This window comes from Borostomias antarcticus (assembly GCF_949987555.1).
Source record: "Borostomias antarcticus genome assembly, chromosome: 12".
NCBI lineage: Eukaryota > Metazoa > Chordata > Actinopteri > Stomiiformes > Stomiidae > Borostomias > Borostomias antarcticus.
Window position 1 is genome coordinate 3453961 of NC_140245.1, and position 20706 is coordinate 3474666.

Here is a 20706-nt window from a genome sequence, read left to right on the forward strand (position 1 = left end):
TCGTCGGAGGTCACGGCCCGGTCCTCTTATGAAAGAGCGTATTCCCAGAGTGGCTGTTGAGAATGTGGAACAGCCTCAGGGCCAAACCGAATATTGGGACCGTGCCTCACGTGAGAGAAACTGGTTGTCACCGTCTATGTCACCCCTACGTTCTGGGTTCTGTTCCCCGTCGGCGCCATGCTACCTGGTACCTTTTCCTCCAATCCCAGGAGCTTTGATAGGTTTAGGCTTTTAATTCGGGGACTCTTAACGCAAATAATCTGGGTGCCGTTCGCTGAGCCACTGGTCCTCTTCACCCACGTCTGTGAGCGTTGTGATTGGCCGACTGACCCACGTGTGTCTCCCTCCCCCTCCTCCTCCTCCCCCACCTCCTCCTCCCACTCCTCCTCTTCCTCCTCCTCCTCCTCCCCCTGCTCCTCCCCCACCTCCTCCTCCCACTCCTCCTCCCCCTCCTCCTCCTCCTCCTCCCCCTCCTCCTCCTCCTCCTCCTCCCCCCACCTCCTCCTCCCACTCCTCCTCTTCCTCCCCCACCTCCTCCTCCCACTCCTCCTCCTCCTCCTCCTCCTCCTCCTCCTCCTCCTCCTCCTCCTCCCCCTCCTCCTCCCCCTCCCCCTCCTCCCCCTCCCCCTCCTCCTCCTCCTACTCCCCCTCCTCCTCCTCCTCCCCCTCCTCCTCCTCCTCCTCCTCCTCCCCCTCCTCCTCCTCCTCCTCCTCCTCCAGGCTGATATGCACGCCCTGCGCTGGCCTCTGTCCCAAGGTGTGCATGGGCCTGAAGGTGGTGGACTCTGTCACCGCCGCCCAGAAGCTGAGAGGCTGCACCGTCCTCAACGGCAGCATGGTCATCAACCTCCGGGGAGGCAGTGAGTACACCTTCATGCACCCTCACACCAAACCATACACCTTAATACACCCCCACCCTGAACCGTACACCTTCATGCACCCTCACACCAAACCATACACCTTAATACACCCCCACCCTGAACCGTACACCCTCATACACCTTCACCCCAAACCGTACACCTTCATGCACCCCCCACACCAAATCATACACCTTAATACACCCCCACACTGAACCATACATATTCATACACCCTCACACAGAACCGAAAACATTTGTACACCCTCACACCAAACCATACACCTTAATACACCCCCACCCTGAACCGTACACCTTCATACACCCTCACACCAAATCATACACCCCCCTGAACCATACATATTCATACACTCTCACACAGAACCGAAAACATTCATACACCCTCACACACAACTGTACGCCTTCATACACCCCCATCCTGAACCGTACACCTTCATACGCCCTCACACACAGCTGTACACCTTCATACACACCCCACCCCGAACCGTACACCTTCATACACCCCCCACACCGTACACATTCATACACCCCCACTCCAAACAATACACATTCATACACCCACACCCGGAACCGTACACCTTCGTGTTTCATACCTTCCATGACGGAGCTGCGTGGGAGGTTAGTTCAGCAGAGGGCTAACGGATGGAACCTTTTAGTCACGCTCACAGCTCACACACACACACACACACACACACACACACACACGCGCACACGCACCCTCCCCACAGAGAACACAGGCTCTAAGCTGATATGATTAATCAACAGACCAGTGTAGACTTAACTCGCGGAAGCCCAGACAGACAGATACGGATGACAGCTGTAAAGCAGCCAGGCAGGATGTGCCTGGCAGGTGAGAAGGTCACGCGTAGCGAGCGGGAACACCGTCTACCGGAGGGAGGGAAGGTCGCGGGCGGGCGGGCGGGCAGGAAGCTGATCGGCCGGCTGATGTCTGTCCTTGTCTCCGCAGCCAACATAGCGGCCGAGCTGGAGGCCAACCTGGGCCAGCTGGAGGAGATCACGGGCTACCTGACGGTCCGCCGCTCCTACGCGCTCGTCAGCCTCTCCTTCCTGCGCAAGCTCCGCCTCATCCGCGGCGAGGCACAGGAAGTCGAGTAAGCGGACGTCCGCCTCAGCTCCTCCCCCGGGCAGGAGGAAGTCTCTCCCGCCCACATCCTGTTTAATAACGATAATGTTTATCGTTTTTTAATATATCAGTATCGGTCCGATGTGCAAAACGGGGCCGATGTGAACAGCCGATAATTATTTATGTCTAGCTGCTGTTGTGTGGAGTTGTTGACAGGAAACAATGTGGTAAATCTATGATTTATTGGCTTTTCCAAATGTTTTGGAAATAGAGACAGTGTTTTCATGTGTTTTTCAGTATGTATAACATTTGATTATCATAAAAACTTGTTTTTATACAGATCATATCGACATCAGTGAATATCGGTTATCGGCCATAATAGCAAAGTTCATATCTGTTATCGGTATCGGCCAAAAGTTTCGTATCGGTGCATCCCTAGTCTCAGCCTCTCGTTGACCACTGCTTGTCTGTGTTACTTATTCTGAATTTGAGGTGAAAAGTAGGAGATAAAACATCTTAACGATTAAACTAAACGTTCTCAAAACAAGAACCTAAAACCAAACTGGTTCCACACCTGTACCTCAGGCACTACTCGTTCTACGCCCTGGACAACCAGAACCTCCGCCAGCTGTGGGACTGGTCCAAGCACAAGCTGACCATCCTCCAAGGGCGGATGTTCTTCCACTACAACTCCAAGCTCTGCATGTCGGAGATCCGCAAGATGGAGGAGGTGACGGGCACCAAGGAGCGGCAGGTGAAGAACGACATCGCCTCCAAGACCAACGGAGACCAGGCGTCCTGTAAGTCGCCGCCGTGCCACGTGGCGGTCAGGAGGAAACGGTTTACTTCCTGCGCTTCATTGAATGAGCGGATTCAATTTGTTTCAGCTAATTTGCACGTTGACCGACTTCTTTGTAACTTTGTTAATACGCCATGACCGACGTCTTTGTAACTTTGTTTATATGCCTTGACTGACGTCTTTGTAACTTTGTTAATACGCCTTGACTGACGTCTTTGTAACTTTTTTAATACGCCTTGACTGACGTCTTTGTAACTTTTTGAATAAGCCAGGGTTTGGCCAGCCAGCATCAACACAGGACTTACTACTGTACATACTGCACATAGCAATCATGATGATGATAGCAGCCTACATTTTTATCATAAACACCCATTACAGCCTCCTGGGCCACTGTACTCAGGGAACAATATCACGTTCCAGACCTCTGTCTACCTGGTAAATAGAGGAGTTGATATCTGTGTGTGTCTGTCCCTACGGCCCTCTCTGTCCCCTGACTGACCGCCTGTCCGTCTGCGTCTCAGGTGAGAACCAGCTGCTGAAGTTCACGCAGGTCCGCACCACCATGGACAAGATCATCATCAAGTGGGAGCCGTTCTGGCCGTCGGACTTCAGGGACCTGCTGGGCTTCATGGTCCTCTACAAGGAGGCGTAAGTGCAGCCCGAGCTAAGGATGCGTGTCCACCGGCGAGTTGTATGTGGCTGAGTAGCGCCAAGCTTACAGCTGCGTAGAGACACTAGAGCCGGAGTCTAGAGCTGGCTAGGCTACCGACGTTTTACTACGTTAGCAACGAGTGTCGCGTTTTTGCAGACTGCAGATTAACTAGCCAAGTTGAGATCGCTAGCTAATGTTAGCTTGTGCTAACGTTCGCTGTCTCCGCGGTTTTCCCAAAAACCGACCGTTGTCGTCGTCAGAACAGCCTTTTACAGCCTGCGCTCTAGCCCAAAAAGTTTTTTCAACTGCAAAAAAAAGCCTAGAGCTCACAGCGCTTTAGTGCTAAAAAGCGCTTGGAACACAGCTCTCGTCTCTATAGCACCTTAGAGCTCATAAAAGGGATATGAAGCTAAAATCTTTAAGATGCTGATAATCTGTCTATTAATAATCTCGATTACTAGTGGTCCAAACCATGGACAATGCAAGCAAGAGGGATGGGCTGCACTTGAAACAAGCTATCAAACACATTTGGAGAGGATTTGAATAGCATTTTTTTGTCTCAATTTTTTTTAGCATTTTGGCACTGATGATTTTCCTTTGGCCCGTGCTAAAATCTCTTTGTGGGGCGCCAAAAAATCCTCTATGCAGAAAAAAACCGGCCCATTGTAAACAACGAGAAAACAGCGCCAGCTCTGAAACACAGCCCGCTGGTGGACACGCCCCCCCCCCCCCCCCCCCCCCGTGTCCTTGACATGAGAAAACATGTTTTTTTTCCCCTGTTGTTTTCTTGTAATTTACTGTAAGTTTTTGTTTTTTTGAAACCCAGTAATAAGCCCAACTCAGCCTCATGACTGTTAGTTTGTCTGAGCTCTCACATGTAAGGCTTCCGTCCACCAGCGAATACCCCGGGGTTCAATACAGGACGCTCGATACACTCACAAACCTTAATTACCAGAGAAAATGAAACGTGATATCTAACCAGAGATCTGGCTTCCTCAGTTGCGTGACTGTGTTTCTCTTCCCTCAGGGCCTAGAAGAGCGTGACAGAGTTCCACTGTCTTACTGTGTCTCTCTCTCCTCTCAGGGCCTAGAAGAACGTGACAGAGTTCCACTGTCTTACTGTGTCTCTCTCTCCTCTCAGGGTCTACGTGACGGAGTTCATCTACCTGACCGTGTCTCTCTCTCCTCCAGGGCCTAGAAGAACGTGATGGAGTTCATCTACCTGACTGTGTCTCTCTCTCCTCCAGGGCCTAGAAGACCTCTCTCTCCTCCAGGGCCTAGAAGACCGTGACAGAGTTCATCTACCTGACTGTGTCTCTCTCTCCTCCAGGGCCTACGTGACGGAGTTCATCTACCTGACCGTGTCTCTCTCTCCTCCAGGGCCTAGAAGAATGTGACAGAGTTCATCTACCTGACCGTGTCTCTCTCTCCCCTCAGAGCCTAGAAGAATGTGACAGAGTTCATCTACCTGACCGTGTCTCTCTCTCCCCTCAGAGCCTAGAAGAACGTGACGGAGTTCATCTACCTGACTGTGTCTCTCTCTCCCCTCAGGGCCTATAAGAACGTGACGGAGTTCGACGGCCAGGACGCGTGCGGCTCCAACAGCTGGGTGATCGCCGACGTGGACCCGCCTCCCCGCGCCACCGAGGGGAAGGAGCAGATGGAGCCAGGTCACCTCATCCACCCCCTGAAGCCCTGGACGCAGTACGCCATCATGGTCAAGACGCAGCTGTCCGCCTCGGACGAACACCAGGTGCACGGCGCCAAGAGCGAGATCATCTACGTGCGCACCAACGCCACAAGTAAGACGCCACGTCGCGTTCTCTGAGGCCCTCCGCCGTTCCCCCAGAATGCACTCCGGCGCTACGTTAAACGGTTTTCACCGCGTTCTCTACAACGGGCCGTGTCCGACGCAATATCTATGAAACTTTCAGGCAAATGTCGCTAGCGAGGGTAAATTCGGGTCAGATCCGGTCCGGTTCCGCCCGCACTCCCGCCTTAAAGGAACGTTCCGCGTTTTGCCGATCGGCGCTTCCGCGTCGCTTACGAGCGTGACGCTTACGAGGCCGGGGCCTCTCTCGGCCGCGTTTTGCCCGGCGCTTGAGGTATGGCATGTGAACAAGGGTACATACCCACCCCATGCCAGGGGTCTCTCTGTCACTCACACACGCAGGGGCTCGTAAATCCAGGCTGGCTGGCAGGTGTCCCCACATGTGTCTTTTGTCTCCGCATGCCTGCGAGTGCGTGCTCCCGGGGGCTCTCGGAAAAAGCCCTCGCGTCTGACCCGGCTTCCTCCGCGTCTGGCATTCCTGACCGCGCGTCCTTCCTCGTCGGGGAAGCGCATTACAGCGCCAGCCGGTCCCAGTCACGCACGCAGAGCGCCGACCGGGTCACCGACAGGCCCCGCCCCCCCCTCTCTCGTCTCACGGGCAGCCAGGAGTTTTCATCTCCCTCGGTTTGTTTTTGATCACCGTCTGGATAATAATGGTGTCGGGGGGAGGGGGGGGGGGGCGGGGGCGGTGTCAGACATGAGCTGTTGTTCCGGAACCCGCGTCTGACAATGCGGTCGAACCTGTCCGCGCTCAACGCCGGCTGTCGCCGCCGCGGTGCCATTAAGGGACGCGGTGACAGTCGGAGCGCGGTTAGTGTCTCTCTCTCTCTCTCTCTCTCTCTCTCTCTCTCTTTCCATCCCTCACTCCCGCGCTCACGCACCGACAGTCGCAAGCGAATGACAAAGAGTCTCGTGAACCCTGTCCTTTTCCCCAGAACATGTCTGTCGCTGAGGAACGCCGTTAGTTCCAGGCACTGTTGTCTTTAGCGCTCCGTTTTATGAACGGGACAAATAAGAGCGGGGATAATGCGATTAAACTCTGGCGTGTCCCCGCGGCGTTTTCCCAGAGCCCTCGGTTCCGCTGGACCCCATCTCGTCGTCCAACTCCTCGTCCCAGATCATCCTGAAGTGGAAGCCGCCCAACGACCCCAACGGCAACATCACCCACTACCTGGTCTTCTGCCAGCGCCAGCCTGAGGCAGGGGAGCTCTACAAGTTTGACTACTGCCAGAAGGGTGAGTGTGTGTGAGTGTGTGTGTGTATGAGTGTGTGTGTGTGGGTGAGTGTGTGTGTGTGTGTGGGTGAGTGTTTGTGTGTGTGGGTGGGTGAGTGTTTGTGTGTGTGTGTGTGTGTGTGTGTGGGTGAGTGTTGTGTGTGTGTGTGTGTGTGTGTGTGTGTGTGTGTGTGTGTGTGTGTGTGTGTGTGTGTGTGTGTGTGTGTGTGTGTGTGTTATAGAGACTGTCACAGCTGACTTACTACATAGTTTATCCAGTAGTTGGCAGCCCGCTGGGTGGGAACAGTCCCTTCCCGCAGTGTTCCATTCCCAGAGGTCTTTGTGTTTTGTCTTTCCAAGTCACACACACACACACACGCACATACACACACACACACACACACACACACACACACACACAGACAGACAGACAGACAAACAGAAAGTTCTCTCTGTGGACTTTGCTCCCCCACGTCCGGGAGACAGGAGGCTGTCTGAAGGGAGACGTGTCAGAGGAAATTAATCTCATCTACAGACAGAGATACACTGACCTCACTGGCCCCGAGTGCTAGTGTGTGTGTGTGTCTGTGTGTGTGTATCTGTGTCTGTGTGTATCTGTGTGTGTGTGTGTGTGTGTGTGTGTGTGTATGTTTGTGTGTGTCTGTGTGTATCTGTGTGTGTCTGTGTGTGTTTGTGTGTGTCTGTGTGTGTTTGTGTGCATCTGTGTGTGTATCTGTGCATGTGTGTCTGTGTGTGTGTGCGTGTGTGTGTGTTGTCTCTGTATCTCTGTGTGTGTGTCTCTGTGTGTGTGTGTGTCTGTGTGTGTGTGTGTGTGTGTGCGTCTGTATCTGTGTGTGTATCTGTGTGTGTGTGTGTGTATCTCTGTGTGTGTGTGTGTGTGTGTGTGTGTGTGTCTCTATCTGTGTGTGTCTCTGTATCTGTGTGTGTATCTGTGTGTGTGCGTGTGTATCTGTGTGTGTACCTGTGTGTGTGTCTGTGTGTGTCTGTCCCTGACCGTCCGCTCCGGTGTGTGTCCAGGGATGAAGCTGCCGTCCAGGATGCCCACGCAGGTGGACAGCGACGAGGAGCAGAAGTGGAACCAGACGGAGGAGCACGGCCAGGGGGGGCGCTGTTGCGCCTGCCCCAAGACCGACAAGGAGCTGAAGAAGGAGGCGGAGGACTCCGAGTACCGCAAGACCTTCGAGAACTACCTCCACAACGAGGTCTTCGAGATCAAGTAAGGCCACGGCGCTTTGCACCCATAATCTTCGCTTGGGTTTTCTCGCTTATCTCCGGGTCGCCTGTATAGACTGACCCGTATGAGTAAAGGTCAGGTGGATAAAGGTCAGGTGGATAAATGGTCTTATTATTGACGGCGATGGGGAAGCTGTTTGTGATGTTGTATTTTTCCACGGTTCCTCTGTTCTGCTCAGCCAATCGGAACGGTCTGTACACTCTCCCACAGTTGGGCTCAGTTTCTCTCATTGAGAATATAACCTCTCGAGCGCCCCCTAGTGTTCAACAGTGTTCAACCTCATCTGGCACGGCATACCAAAATGCACTGCATTATGACAAGTTTACTGTGGAGATGAGGCCTATTTATTCAGTTAATGAGAGCTCAGATGACGGCACAAGAAGTTTTGATCAAATCAAATCAAACTTTATTTATATAGCGTATTTCATACACAGAGGCAACACAATGCGCTTGACAGAGAGCAATGGGAGGGTGGGCATAGGTCCCACCCCTACGTATTCCTACAGATCAGTATTAATGTGCTAAAATGTTGACCGTTTCGGACAGTTGGTTAAAACGGAAAGCGCTGACGACCCTCTCACTCTTGTCCGCGCCGCCCTCAGACCGACCCGACAGCGCCGCTCCGCCATGGGGATAGCCAACCGGACGCAGCTCCTCTCGACCACGCCCCCCAACCCGCCGGAGGGCGGCGGCACGCGCAGCCCCGAGGAGGGCGTGGAGGAGTACGAGAGCACGCGGTCGGTGACCACCAAGGAGTCCACGGTCATATCCAACCTGCGCCACTTCACCAGCTACCAGATCGAGGTCCACGCCTGCAACCACCTGACGGACCGCGCCCGCTGCAGCATGGCGGCCTTCGTCAGCGCCCGGACCATGCCCGAGGGTACGCCTGGCCACGCCCCCTCCCCCGAGGCCTCGTCTGTCTCACCTGAATACCACAGGCTTGTCGTGGGTCTCGGTTGATTCTGAATAAGACCGTGGAGCTGTGTGATTATAATTGAGTCTCTTGTGATCACATAGAGAAATGATTATTTGAGTTACTTTCTCACACGCTATCATACAGGAAGTCATGAATGTGGTTTATTTATCTTGAGGTTTGGGGGTGTCATAATAATAATAATTATTATTATTATTATTATTAACTTTATTTATATAACACCTTTCTAAACAAATGTTACAAAGTGCTTTACAAACAATTAGTACAGCAAGAGAGGATAAAACACAAAAAAGAAAGAAAAAAATACCTATATACAGGTGCATCTCAGAAAAACTTTCATGTATTCTAGATCCATTACACAAAGTGAAATGGTTCAAGCCTTTTTTTGTTTTAATCTTTATGATCGTACAGTATGTTCAGTATGTTCATTTATACACTCAATACTTGGTCGGGGCTCCTTTTGCGCAAATTACTGCATCAAGGTGGAGCAACATGGAGGCAATCAGCCTTGAATTATATTTCACTACATGTGTAATGAATCTATAATATATGAAAGTTTCACTTTTTGAATTAAATTACGGAAAATAATGAACTTTCCACAATATTCAAATTATCTGAGATGCACATGTAGGTGAATAAATAATAAAAATGAAAAGTGTGAAACTCGGCAGAGGGATGTAATGTTAGAAGTGAGTCTGGTTGAATGAAGGCCGTTAAGGTCGGTTTCTCAAGGACCGTCCGTTCTGACGTCCTCCTGCTGTCCTTCACAGACAAGGCCGATGACATCACGGGGCCCATCACCTACGAGGTGTCGGAGTACACCGTGCACGTGAGGTGGGCGGAGCCTAAAGCCCCCAACGGCATGATCATCCTGTACGAGGTCCACTACCACAGGATGGGAGACGGCGAGGTCTGAGAGCGCAGAACACACACGCACGCATGCACATACACACACACACACACACACACGCATGCACACACACACGCACGCATGCACACACACACACACACGCATGCACACACACGCACAGACACGCACGCACACTCCGAGGTCTGAGAGCTCAGAACACACACATGCATACACACACACACACATGCATGCACACACACACACACGCATGCACACACACACACACACACGCATGCACACACACACACGCATGCACACACACGCATGCACACACACACACGCACAGACACGCACGCACACTCCGAGGTCTGAGAGCTCAGAACACACACGCACGCACACACACGCACACACACACACACACTCCGAGGTCTGAGAGCTCAGAACACATACGCACACACACACACGCACACACACACTCCGAGGTCTGAGAGCTCCGAACACACACGCACACACAGATACCCACACACAGAAAATACTTACTATTGTAACACACTTGCTATTAAGAACCTCTGTTGGATTCAGCCGAGTGCGAACCAGAAAGCAGGGTGTACGTGATGGGGCTCGGCTCTCTGTCCGTCTGTAAAAGGTTTCTTTTTTTCCGCGGAGAGCCTTAATGGAGATGTAATGTCGCCCCCGGACGCGTGACCGGCTCTCTGTTTTAGTTACCATGGCGACGGCCACGTGCAGGCGGTCTTCCCGGGCCGCTGATGACATCATTACCATTGAAAACAAGGGAACAACACTTAGCGCGCCGCCGCCGTCGGAACACAAACATGTTTTCAAACCGGCCGGCTCAGCGGAGGGCCGGCGCCGCCCGACACATCTCACACAAAATGACATTAAATTACGCTTATTTTTAGCGCAGCGCCTGCGTGTGCGTTTAGAGAACCACGCATTGTTTTTTCCCCCCCGTCTTCCTCTCGTCCTCCGTTGTGGTGCATTTCCGCCTCTAACCCGGGCGCTGGGTTTCGTGCGGCCCCCCCCCGCCCCCCCCCCCCCCCCCCCCTCCTCCAGGAGTCGCACCACTGCGTGTCCAGGAACAACTACAGGGACGCCAAGGGGACCAAGCTGAGAGTGGGGCAGCCTGGGAACTACACGGTGAGGATCCGGGCCACCTCTCTGGCGGGGAACGGCTCCTGGACGGAGCCCAGCTACTTCTACGTGCAGGACCTGCGTAAGTAGCCCCGCCCCCCCCCCCGGGGCCCCGCCCACGCCTGGCCTGTCGCCATCAACATAACATGTCAAGAGTCACACGCTAACATGAGATCATAAACAACAAGATATGTACAGTATCATCTTATATGATGTAATATGATTCGCTAGGGTTAAACTGTATGTCAGTGCTTGGTATGAGACTTAACTACAGTAATATATATTACTTGTTCTATTTATGCTTGTTGCTACTATGTATATTATGTATTCTGCATTTCTAACCTTTTCTGTAATTTTCCATTGCTGAAACGCCCAATTTCCTCCTACAGGGATCATTAAAGTTCATTAAAGTTAATCTATTTAGATGTTAGTTAGATACAGACCAGTGGGATAATGCTTATCCGGTCTGTTTCAGTATCTGTGGGAAACGCAACGTTCCAATCCCATCGGTTGAGCACATGCCTTTGCAAGCTACTCACTGTGTTTTGATTGGCTGTGTTTCAAAGGGGTGGACCCCTCCAGCGTGGTGAAGATCGTGATTGGTCCGGTCATCTGCATCATCCTGCTGCTGTTCGTGGCCGCGGGGGGATTCATCATGTTCAAGAAGAAGTATGTGTCGTTGACGGGCGTTACCCCCTTCCTCTCAACCGCCACCTGGTCGTTAGGGCTTCTCTGTTATGCCGTTGAAGGGGTGGGGTGGGGGGGGGGGGGGGGGGTAGGGGTTCATTTCTAGCCTGCCTCTCTGTTTTTCCAGAGGGGGGGGGGACGGACAGGGGCAGGGGTCAGTTTCTAACCTGTCTCTCTCTGTTTTTTGCGGCCAGGCAAACCCAGGGCCCCAGCGGACCCATCTACGCCTCCTCCAACCCCGAGTACCTCAGCGCTAACGATGGTGAGACATCCATCCTGCCCTGAGGGGCATCTGGGACTCGATCACATTCACACTCCCTTATTCCTCAACCGCGTAGCATCAACATGAAGAACCACACGAGATAATGGCAGTATAGTACAGGATAATACAGGATAATAGTAATAAAACCAATAGCTACAACAGTTAATAAAAACGCTGCAATATGATGTCATTCAACTCATTCAATGTTAAAGTCACATGAATAGGCGTGACTGAATGGCCATTAACAGATGTCACATGAATAGGATTGAATAGACATTAATAGATAAGAACATGAATAGGTTTGAATAGACATTAATAGGTGGGAACATGAATAGGTTTGAATAGACATTAATAGATAAGAACATAACACTGACATGTAGCTATGGACACCTGCGTGTGTCATGAGTTGTTGAAATCCCCAGGAACTGATTAGGTGTGTGTGTGTGTGTGCGCGTGTGCGTGTGTTTGTGTGTGTGTGTGTGTGTGTGTGTGTGTGTGTGTGTGTGTCCAGTGTACGAGCCTGACGACTGGGAGGTGTTGCGGGAGAAGATCAGCATCCTGCGGGAGCTGGGCCAGGGCTCGTTCGGCATGGTCTACGAGGGCATCGCCAAGGACATCGTCAAGGGCGAGCCGGAGCTGCGCGTGGCGGTGAAGACGGTCAACGAGTCGGCCAGCCTGCGCGAGCGCATCGAGTTCCTCAACGAGGCGTCCGTCATGAAGGCCTTCACCTGTCACCACGTGGTGAGGAAACGTTCAGGACGTCCCGCACGGGGGGGGGGTGGCGCCTGTTTTGGACCACGTGGTCGGCCGGCCGGGTGGGGTTTTTAGCGTCTTAGGCCAGCGGAGTGGTTCCTGCCCGCCTGGGCTGCCCCGCGCTGTAATACAGACACACCTATAGCCACAGGTGAAGAGGCGTTAGTCATCCAGGAAGAGAAACAGATGCTGGACCAATCAAATGGGTCACAAACCCGGAGCTGTTTAGGTACTGTTTGGACTTTTAAAATGCGTTTTGTGGCGGTCAGATCACAAGGGGACAGCGAGACACGTCGCCGTTTACACCCGCGTCTCGTCACGCGTCTCCAAATGTGCCCAGCTGACCGCTTGTGTTCGTCTAGTAACCATGGTTACTCCCTCACTCCTGCCTGCGTGCGCGTCGCACAGCTGTTCCATGTAAACAAATCAATGATCAGTCGGTTTGACTTCGAGCAGATTCCCCCAAAAATGTGCACATGAGAGCAGCTGAAGATGTGAGAAGAACTTACGTACATAAGAGGACTGTTCCGCGTCGGGGACTAGGGCTCGGTTTAAACAATCGATTCTGAATCAAATGATTCTGAATCGATTCATGAATCCCCAAATCAATATTTTATTTAATGAATGAATGCATAAATGAAGGAATGAATAGTTCATTCATACATTCAATGATTCATTCATTCATTCATTCATTTTTGGAAATCGTGCGTCTTGGTGGTCGTTTACACTTGTATTTAGCGCTGATCGTCCAAAGCGCATTCTAAAACCGAGTCTAACTAAACAGGGTCTAACAGCGCTGTGCTAGAGGGTACTGGACCTGTTGGGATGGTCCACTGCAGGCTGGTCTCACTACTGGAGAGATCAGTAGAGAGACGGGAGCAGACTGGAGCGCAAGAAGGAACGTGAGGGAAGCAGACGAGACAGATTCAGGCTTCCTCTTTTCTATATTTGAACGAGAGAAGATGTTGTCGGAATGAACAGGGATTGGTCTTCTGGGGCGGCCATCTTGCATTATGAACTCACCAACTCTGTCTGTACCCCGTCTTCCACAGGTGAGACTGCTGGGCGTGGTCTCGAAGGGCCAGCCCACTCTGGTCGTCATGGAGCTGATGACCCACGGTGACCTGAAGAGCTACCTGCGCTGTCTCAGACCCGACTCTGAGGTAACTACCACTCTACTGCCCCCTGCAGGGTGGGTTAACTACCACTCTACTGCCCCCTGCAGGGTGATAACTAACACTCTACTGCCCCCTGCAGGGTGGTAACTACCACTCTACTGCCCCCTGCAGGGTGGTAACTAACACTCTACTGCCCCCTGCAGGGTGGTAACTACCACTCTACTGCCCCCTGCAGGGTGGGTTAACTACCACTCTACTGCCCCCTGCAGGGTGGTAACTACCACTCTACTGCCCCCTGAAGGGTGGTAACTACCACTCTACTGCCCCCTGAAGGGTGGTAACTAGCACTCTACTGCCCCCTGCAGGGTGGGGTAACTATCACTCTACTGCCCCCTGCAGGGTGGTAACTACCACTCTACTGCCCCCTCCAGGGTGGTTACTACCACTCTACTGCCCCCTCCAGGGTGGTTACTACCACTCTACTGCCCCCTCCAGGGTGGTAACTACCACTCTACTGCCCCCTCCAGGGTGGTAACTACCACTCTACTGCTCCCTCCAGGGTGGTAACTACCACTCTACTGCCCCCTCCAGGGTGGTTACTACCACTCTACTGCCCCCTCCAGGGTGGTTACTACCACTCTACTGCCCCCTCCAGGGTGGTTACTACCACTCTACTGCCCCCTCCAGGGTGGTAACTACCACTCTACTGCTCCCTCCAGGGTGGTAACTACCACTCTACTGCCCCCTGCAGGGTGGTAACTACCACTCTACTGCCCCCTGTAGGGCTGGAGGACTCTCTCTCTCACCCTGTATGTTTGGTGTTTGAGTTCTAGTTTTAAATGTCATCTGTAATGTTGAGACTCTTGGCTACATCCCAGAAACAGCATCATAGCGTAAAGCCAACCAAGGACCATGTTTTGCCGTTCAAGAAGCAACTCAAGGGTCAAGGGTCATATTTAGATATTCATACGGGTCGTCCCTCGGCCTGACCTGACGTGTCGTCTTGGCGGCGTTCCAGAACAACCCGGGGCGCCCGCCGCCCACGCTGAAGGAGATGATCCAGATGGCGGCGGAGATCGCGGACGGCATGGCCTACCTCAACGCCAAGAAGTTCGTCCACAGAGACCTGGCGGCCAGGAACTGCATGGTGGGCCAGGACTTCACCGTGAAGATAGGAGGTGAGCAGGGTCGCCCCTGAGGTCGCCGCCCCCGAGGTCGCCGCCCCGCGCTCACCTTCACCTCACAGCGTCCCACGCAGCTCCACAGCTGGGAAACGCCTTCCAGTACAAACATGACCTCTTCTGCTCCAAGTCATCCTGTGTTATGAGTCATCAAATGTGTCCTTTGTGTGTGTGTGTGTTCGTGTGTGTGTGTTCGTGTGTGTGCGTGCGTGTGTCTGCGCGTGCATGTGTGCCTGTTTGTGTGTGCCTGTGTGTGTGTGTGTGTGCGTGTCGTGTCTGTGTGTGTGTGTGCGCGCGTGTGTGTGTGTCTGTCTGTCTGTGTGTCTGTCTGTCTGTGTGTGTGTGTGTGTCTATGTGTCTGTGTGTGTTTGTCTGTCTGTGTGTCTGTTTGTCTTGTCTGTCTGTCTGTCTGTGCGTGTGTGTGTGTGTGTGTGTGTGTGTGTGTGTGTGTGTGGCCCCCGCAGACTTTGGCATGACGCGGGACATCTACGAGACGGACTACTACCGTAAGGGCGGGAAGGGTCTTCTCCCCGTCAGGTGGATGGCGCCCGAGTCGCTGAAGGACGGCGTGTTCACCGCCCACTCAGACTGCTGGTGAGTGTGTGTGTGTGTGTGTGTGTGTGTGTGTGTGTGTGTGTGTGTGTGTGTGAGAGAGGCCGGTAGTCCCTCTCTTCTCCCTCAGAGTTTGTTTGCTGTCTAGGCTCGTCCGAAGCTAACAGCTAGCTAACTTGCCTTTGGTCGTGGCCTCTCTGTGTCCGGTATGTGTGTGTGTGTGTGTGTGTGTGTCCCAGGTCGTTTGGCGTGGTCCTGTGGGAGATCAGCACCCTGGCGGAGCAGCCGTACCAGGGCCTGTCCAACGAGCAGGTGCTCAAGTTCGTGATGGACGGAGGTTACCTGGACCGACCCGACAACTGCGCTGACCGACTGTAAGTCGCCCAAATCGTCCGTCATGGCTCAGAAGCAGCGTCAGATCTCGTTACTGTGAAAGGGAGATGATTGTGGAAGGGAGGGTGTCTAACCGTCACTGACTCAACGTTTTTTTTATGATTGCCAAAAAAGAGCGAGTGCGATTGTTCTATTCTATTCCGATCGTTCTAATAGGCTCTGTGCACCAGCTCCACTACTTCCTGAAAGTCACTTGGCATCTTTATTTCCTGTCCTATATGATTGGCTTAAGTGATTAATCAGGTGTGCGGAAGACCCAGCGCACACCTGATTAATCACTTAATCCAATCATATTGGACAGGAAATAAAGAAGCCAAGTGACTTTCAGGAAGTAGTGAAGCTGGTGCACAGAGCCTATCGGACGAGATTTTACATTTCAAGTGATACTCTTTTATTTCTTGTACGCTCGTGGTATTTGAGCTATAGATTTGCGCTATCTCTCCGCTCCGACGCCAATATCCTGTCCTCTCTCAGACACACCCCCAGGCTTCCTTTATTCATTTCATCTCTTTATTTTACCAGTCCATTCAGACCAAGATCTCGTTACAATAACACATACAGTACACAGTATAAAACGGCAAACATTATACAAAATAAATGCAAAAACTTCACACGGTTACACATGAAAACTAGGCTAGTCACGGTTGTGGGTGTCAGCGGTGTTACTCGGTGTTGGGTCATACACAGTGTATTCGATGAGTCATTACTCTAACACCGCTCACCGTCGTGTTCCGCCCCCAACGTCGTTTAACCTATTTAGTTGATTTTCACATCAGCGCCACTCATCAAACTCAGACATGTGTCTGGTCTGCTGTCTAGAGTCTAGAGGAATCAGGTTTCACTTTGAGTTCAGGTGAAGAGAGGAGGGAGGGAGGGGGGGAGGGGAGGGGGAGGTTCCGTTCATAACAACACTGATTTGCGGAGGCATTTTTTGCCCTTGTCTGCCTCCACAGCTTGCCTGCAAATGCGCGATCAGGTAAGAATAAGATCAACGTTAAACTCGGTCGTGCGCTTCTTTATAATCAGAATCAGAATTTGTTTATTGCCATGCAATTTTTCAACATACTAGGATTTTGCTTCGGGCATGGTGCATGTTCCTAGTAGGCTATGTTGAAAAACTACATGGCAATAAATATTCTGATTCTAGAGAAACCCAGGACCGAGTGTAATGTTTATCTTACTGTAATCGCGCATTTGCAGGCAAGCCGTGGAGACGTACAACACCAAATTCAAATTGGCTACACGACAGGGCTGTTCAACGTAAGGCAAAGGTCTAACGTTAAAGATGAAAGTAAGCGCTCTCTTATCGTCGGCTAGACGGTGTTACCAGTAATACCGCTGTTGTCATGGGTTTATTAGTTGGTGGGAAAAAATCCACACCGTGACATCCCTACTGATAAAACTAAACTGATAAACAGAACATTTAAAAACCTACGCAGACTTCGACCTCAGTTTAATTTACCATATTTTTTTTTACTGCCCAAGGGGACCAAAACATCCAATTTTAAGGTTCCTTGGAGCTTGTTCCAAGCTCTAGGGGCACAATGACTAAAAGCAGCTTTTCCCAGTTTACTTCTGGCTATGAGGAACCTCAAAGAGTAACCAATCCTGGGACTAACATGACCACTCTCTCATCCCTCCTCTCCCCTCTCCTCTATCCTCCTCCCCTCTCCTCTCTTCTCCTCCTCTCTCCTCCCCTCTCCTCTATCCTCTCCTCCCCTCTCTTCTCCTCCTCTCTCCTCTCCTCCCTTCTCCTCTATCCTCTCCTCCCCTCTCCTCTATCCTCCTCCCCTCCCCTCTCCTCCTCTCTCCTCTCCTCCCCTCTCCTCCTCTCTCTTCTCCTCCTCTCTCCTCTCCTCCCTTCTCCTCTATCCTCTCCTCCCCTCTCCTCTATCCTCCTCCCCTCCCCTCTCCTCCTCTCTCCTCTCCTCCCCTCTCCTCCTCTCTCCTCCCCTCTCCTCCTCTCTCCTCTCCTCCCCTCTCCTCCTCTCTCCTCTCCTCTCCTCTATCCTCTCCTCTATCCTCCTCCGGTCCCCTCTCTTCTCCTCCTCTCTCCTCGCCTTCCCTCCCCTCTCCTCTATCTTCCTCCCCTCCTCTCTTCTCTCCTCTCCTCCCCTCTCCTCTCTTCTCCTCCTCTCTCCTCTCCTCCCCTCTCCTCTCCTCTATCCTCCTCCCCTCCCCTCTCTCCTCCTCTCTCCTCTCCTCCCCTCTCCTCTATCCTCCTCCCCTCACCTCTCTTCTCCTCCTCTCTCCTCTTCTTTCCCTCCTCTCCTCTCTCTCCTTCCCTCTCCTCCCCTTCTCTCCTCCAGGCACAACCTGATGCAGATGTGCTGGCAGTACAACCCCAAGATGCGGCCCATGTTCCAGGAGATCATCGAGATGCTGCGCGAGGACCTGCACCCGTCCTTCCAGGAGGTGTCCTTCTACTACAGCGAGGAGAACAAGCCGCCGGAGACGGAGGACTTCGACCTGGACCTGGAGAACATGGAGAGCATCCCGCTGGACCCGTCGTCCTACTCGCACCGGGACGAGTGCTCGGACAGGGACGAGGGCTCGTCGGTGGGCCTGCGCTCGAGCTACGAGGAGCACATCCCCTACACGCACATGAACGGAGGGAAGACCAACGGACGGATACTAGCGCTGCCCCGGTCCAGCCCCTCCTAACATAGCCCCCCCCACCCCCGTCTCCCCTCAGCTACCGCCACACCCTACCCTACCCTCCCCCCCCCCCCCCCACACACACACACACACAGATGCATAGATATAAATATATATATTTTTGTTTCGTTCTGTCATTTTTATATAAAGATCATTTTTATCACACTCTTCAGAGCCGTCAACGCATATCTCAGGACTTTTTTTTCTCATTTTCTTCTCCACCCTGTTGCCACACACACTACAGTATGTCCACACCGCAGGACAGTATGTCCACAGCGCAGGACAGACACAAACCGGGTTTTGTATTTAAAGACGAAGCTATGGCTCTCTTATCCATGATTGTTTTTTGTCGTTTTTTTTTTATATTGCCAAGTTCTCAAGTGGGCGGACTGATGGAATCAACTGTGAAACAAACTCTTTGACAACCGGAAGGCTGCTAAACCCATGACGGATCCCTGACTCAAAGACCGTCCCCCCCCACACACACACACACCCACCCACCCCCGCTATGTGAATGGGTTTCTTCCTAGGTTGCTCAGTTTAAAAGTGCTCTTCTCTGTCTGTGGCCGACATCTTTGTCATGGAAGTGTCTCTGAATCTCTGTACTCAAGTTGTCGGATTATGACAAGACGTTTTTGCGGAACTTGGGGAACTGTCGGACGCTCGAGGATGTCCATCAACGAACAAACTCTTACTATCCACTGGAGAACCTTGTTTAGGACTCGCCTCCTCACACTCTGCAGTATTCCAAACATCACACACACGGATGAACAGATATTTTTGGGTTGCATTTTTTAATTTATTTACCTTATCATTTTCTCTTTTTTGAGTTTTCACATTTACAGCTGAAGGATATTTAAACTGTTTCAAGAAAAGAAAAAAAAAACATTTGACAAACGAGTTCCTCAGATTGACCAATAGCTGCTTCTTTGGTATATTTTAGTGGGTATAGAAGATATAAATATATATAAATATATTATTGATGTTTTTGTACATAGTCGATATGTCATTCATGAGGTATTTTCGGTCATAGAAATGTTTTTACATGTTAGTCTCTTACGTTTATTTTTTTCTAATCCAGAAATCATACTAATTATCATTTTGGACTTTTGATCAACCAACAGCACTTGGTCTTTTTTCTATCATATGCACAGAAGCAGGAGTGGTGGCGTCTGTGCCTTCAGATGTCTGCCCTTAATATCAAGATCAAATAAAAATACTGCTGTACATAGAGCAGCAAGGTGCATTCATGACCAGGGACTGGAAATGCCTTTTATTTCTCATCTCCTCGCGCCATATTATCATATATTCTTTGTGTGTCATAAATATTTGAAGGTTTTATGTCAGTGTACTTGGAGCTAACAGTGGAGATGTGAGAGGTGTGATAATGTTATCATGTGCATATTAGATGAAGCCTTTTGTGAAGCAAGTGTCATGTGATCATGGCCTTCCCAATGTGTTTACTAACTCAATGTTAAAATGGACACCACTTAAACACCTGACTAGTATCTTACCTGAAAGTAAAGGTTAGATAAAAGGCACGTCTCAAATTAGAGATGTGGGGAACGGTCTGTATCTATTCAAAATGTTTGACCACCACCTCCAAAGCCCCAACAACACTTGATTCCATGCACTGTTTTACCTCTGCCACATGAGGGCGATGTAGTGAAAATGTAATTAAGTTTACCATTACTCAAACTGTTGTTTTGGTCATTTAGCAGAGGATTTTATCCAAAGGTGGGCCCAGGAATCCGAACTCCAGAGATACCACAGATTAGTCACAAATGGATCAATGAGCATATTAAGAAATAGGAGACCTAGGACAGACAATTGCATTGATGAGTTACAGCGACCAAAGAAGCCAGAAATTGGCCAGGATGCACAAGACGGGCTGAATGGCGCCATAATCAACAGCAGAGCCACACAATGAATCAAATCAATCCTCTCGTCATTTCCACACTACTTGAGAAAGTGTCCATAGCTGATCAAGACGCACACGGGGCCAGCAGTGGGAACGATGACTAGCAGCCAATCAGCAGCTCCATTATAAAACAGCTGTTCATCGAGGCCTACAATGCATTGATTTCCTTGCATGGGTTCAGACCTGTGAATCCGCTCACTCCACCCAGATGGAAATGAAGTGTAACGATTTGACAGTGCTTCCTGATATCAGGCAAGTCATTTTCATGAGGTCATCTTGTGAAAGGCTGCCATGTGTCTCCGTTTAACGAGGACCAGATGTCCCGTCTCCAGCATGTTCAGCTACTGGTCTGTTTGATTTAACTTCCTGATCATCACACTTCCCTGATACCATGACCACAGCCACCCAACCGCAGCAGTCCGCCCATTACAAGGCGCGCTGAGGGGAGAAACAGTCCTCCGGCTTGAAAATGGTCAGTTAAAAACTAAAATCTCCACCTGTATTATTGGCTTACAGAACAAGGTTTTTTTT

The 20706-nt window shown here is 51.3% G+C and overlaps 1 protein-coding gene across 1 annotated transcript in view; it reads left to right on the top strand.

The window, feature by feature from the left end:
• The window catches only part of LOC311316287 (insulin receptor-like), a 52929-nt gene extending 34145 nt beyond the window's left edge, over window positions 1-18784 (top strand). Inside the window, exons 4-21 of the mRNA XM_084447129.1 lie at window positions 721-860; window positions 1845-1989; window positions 2547-2761; window positions 3282-3408; window positions 4964-5214; window positions 6311-6478; window positions 7495-7693; window positions 8314-8594; window positions 9419-9558; window positions 10573-10732; window positions 11217-11319; window positions 11532-11599; window positions 12111-12340; window positions 13405-13515; window positions 14489-14648; window positions 15116-15245; window positions 15443-15577; window positions 17906-18784. Of these exons, the coding sequence (XP_084303255.1) occupies window positions 721-860; window positions 1845-1989; window positions 2547-2761; window positions 3282-3408; window positions 4964-5214; window positions 6311-6478; window positions 7495-7693; window positions 8314-8594; window positions 9419-9558; window positions 10573-10732; window positions 11217-11319; window positions 11532-11599; window positions 12111-12340; window positions 13405-13515; window positions 14489-14648; window positions 15116-15245; window positions 15443-15577; window positions 17906-18260 (3118 nt within the window). The 3' untranslated portion in view covers window positions 18261-18784. The remainder of the gene's footprint in view (window positions 1-720; window positions 861-1844; window positions 1990-2546; window positions 2762-3281; window positions 3409-4963; window positions 5215-6310; window positions 6479-7494; window positions 7694-8313; window positions 8595-9418; window positions 9559-10572; window positions 10733-11216; window positions 11320-11531; window positions 11600-12110; window positions 12341-13404; window positions 13516-14488; window positions 14649-15115; window positions 15246-15442; window positions 15578-17905) is intronic.
• The last annotated feature ends 1922 nt before the right edge of the window (window positions 18785-20706 follow it).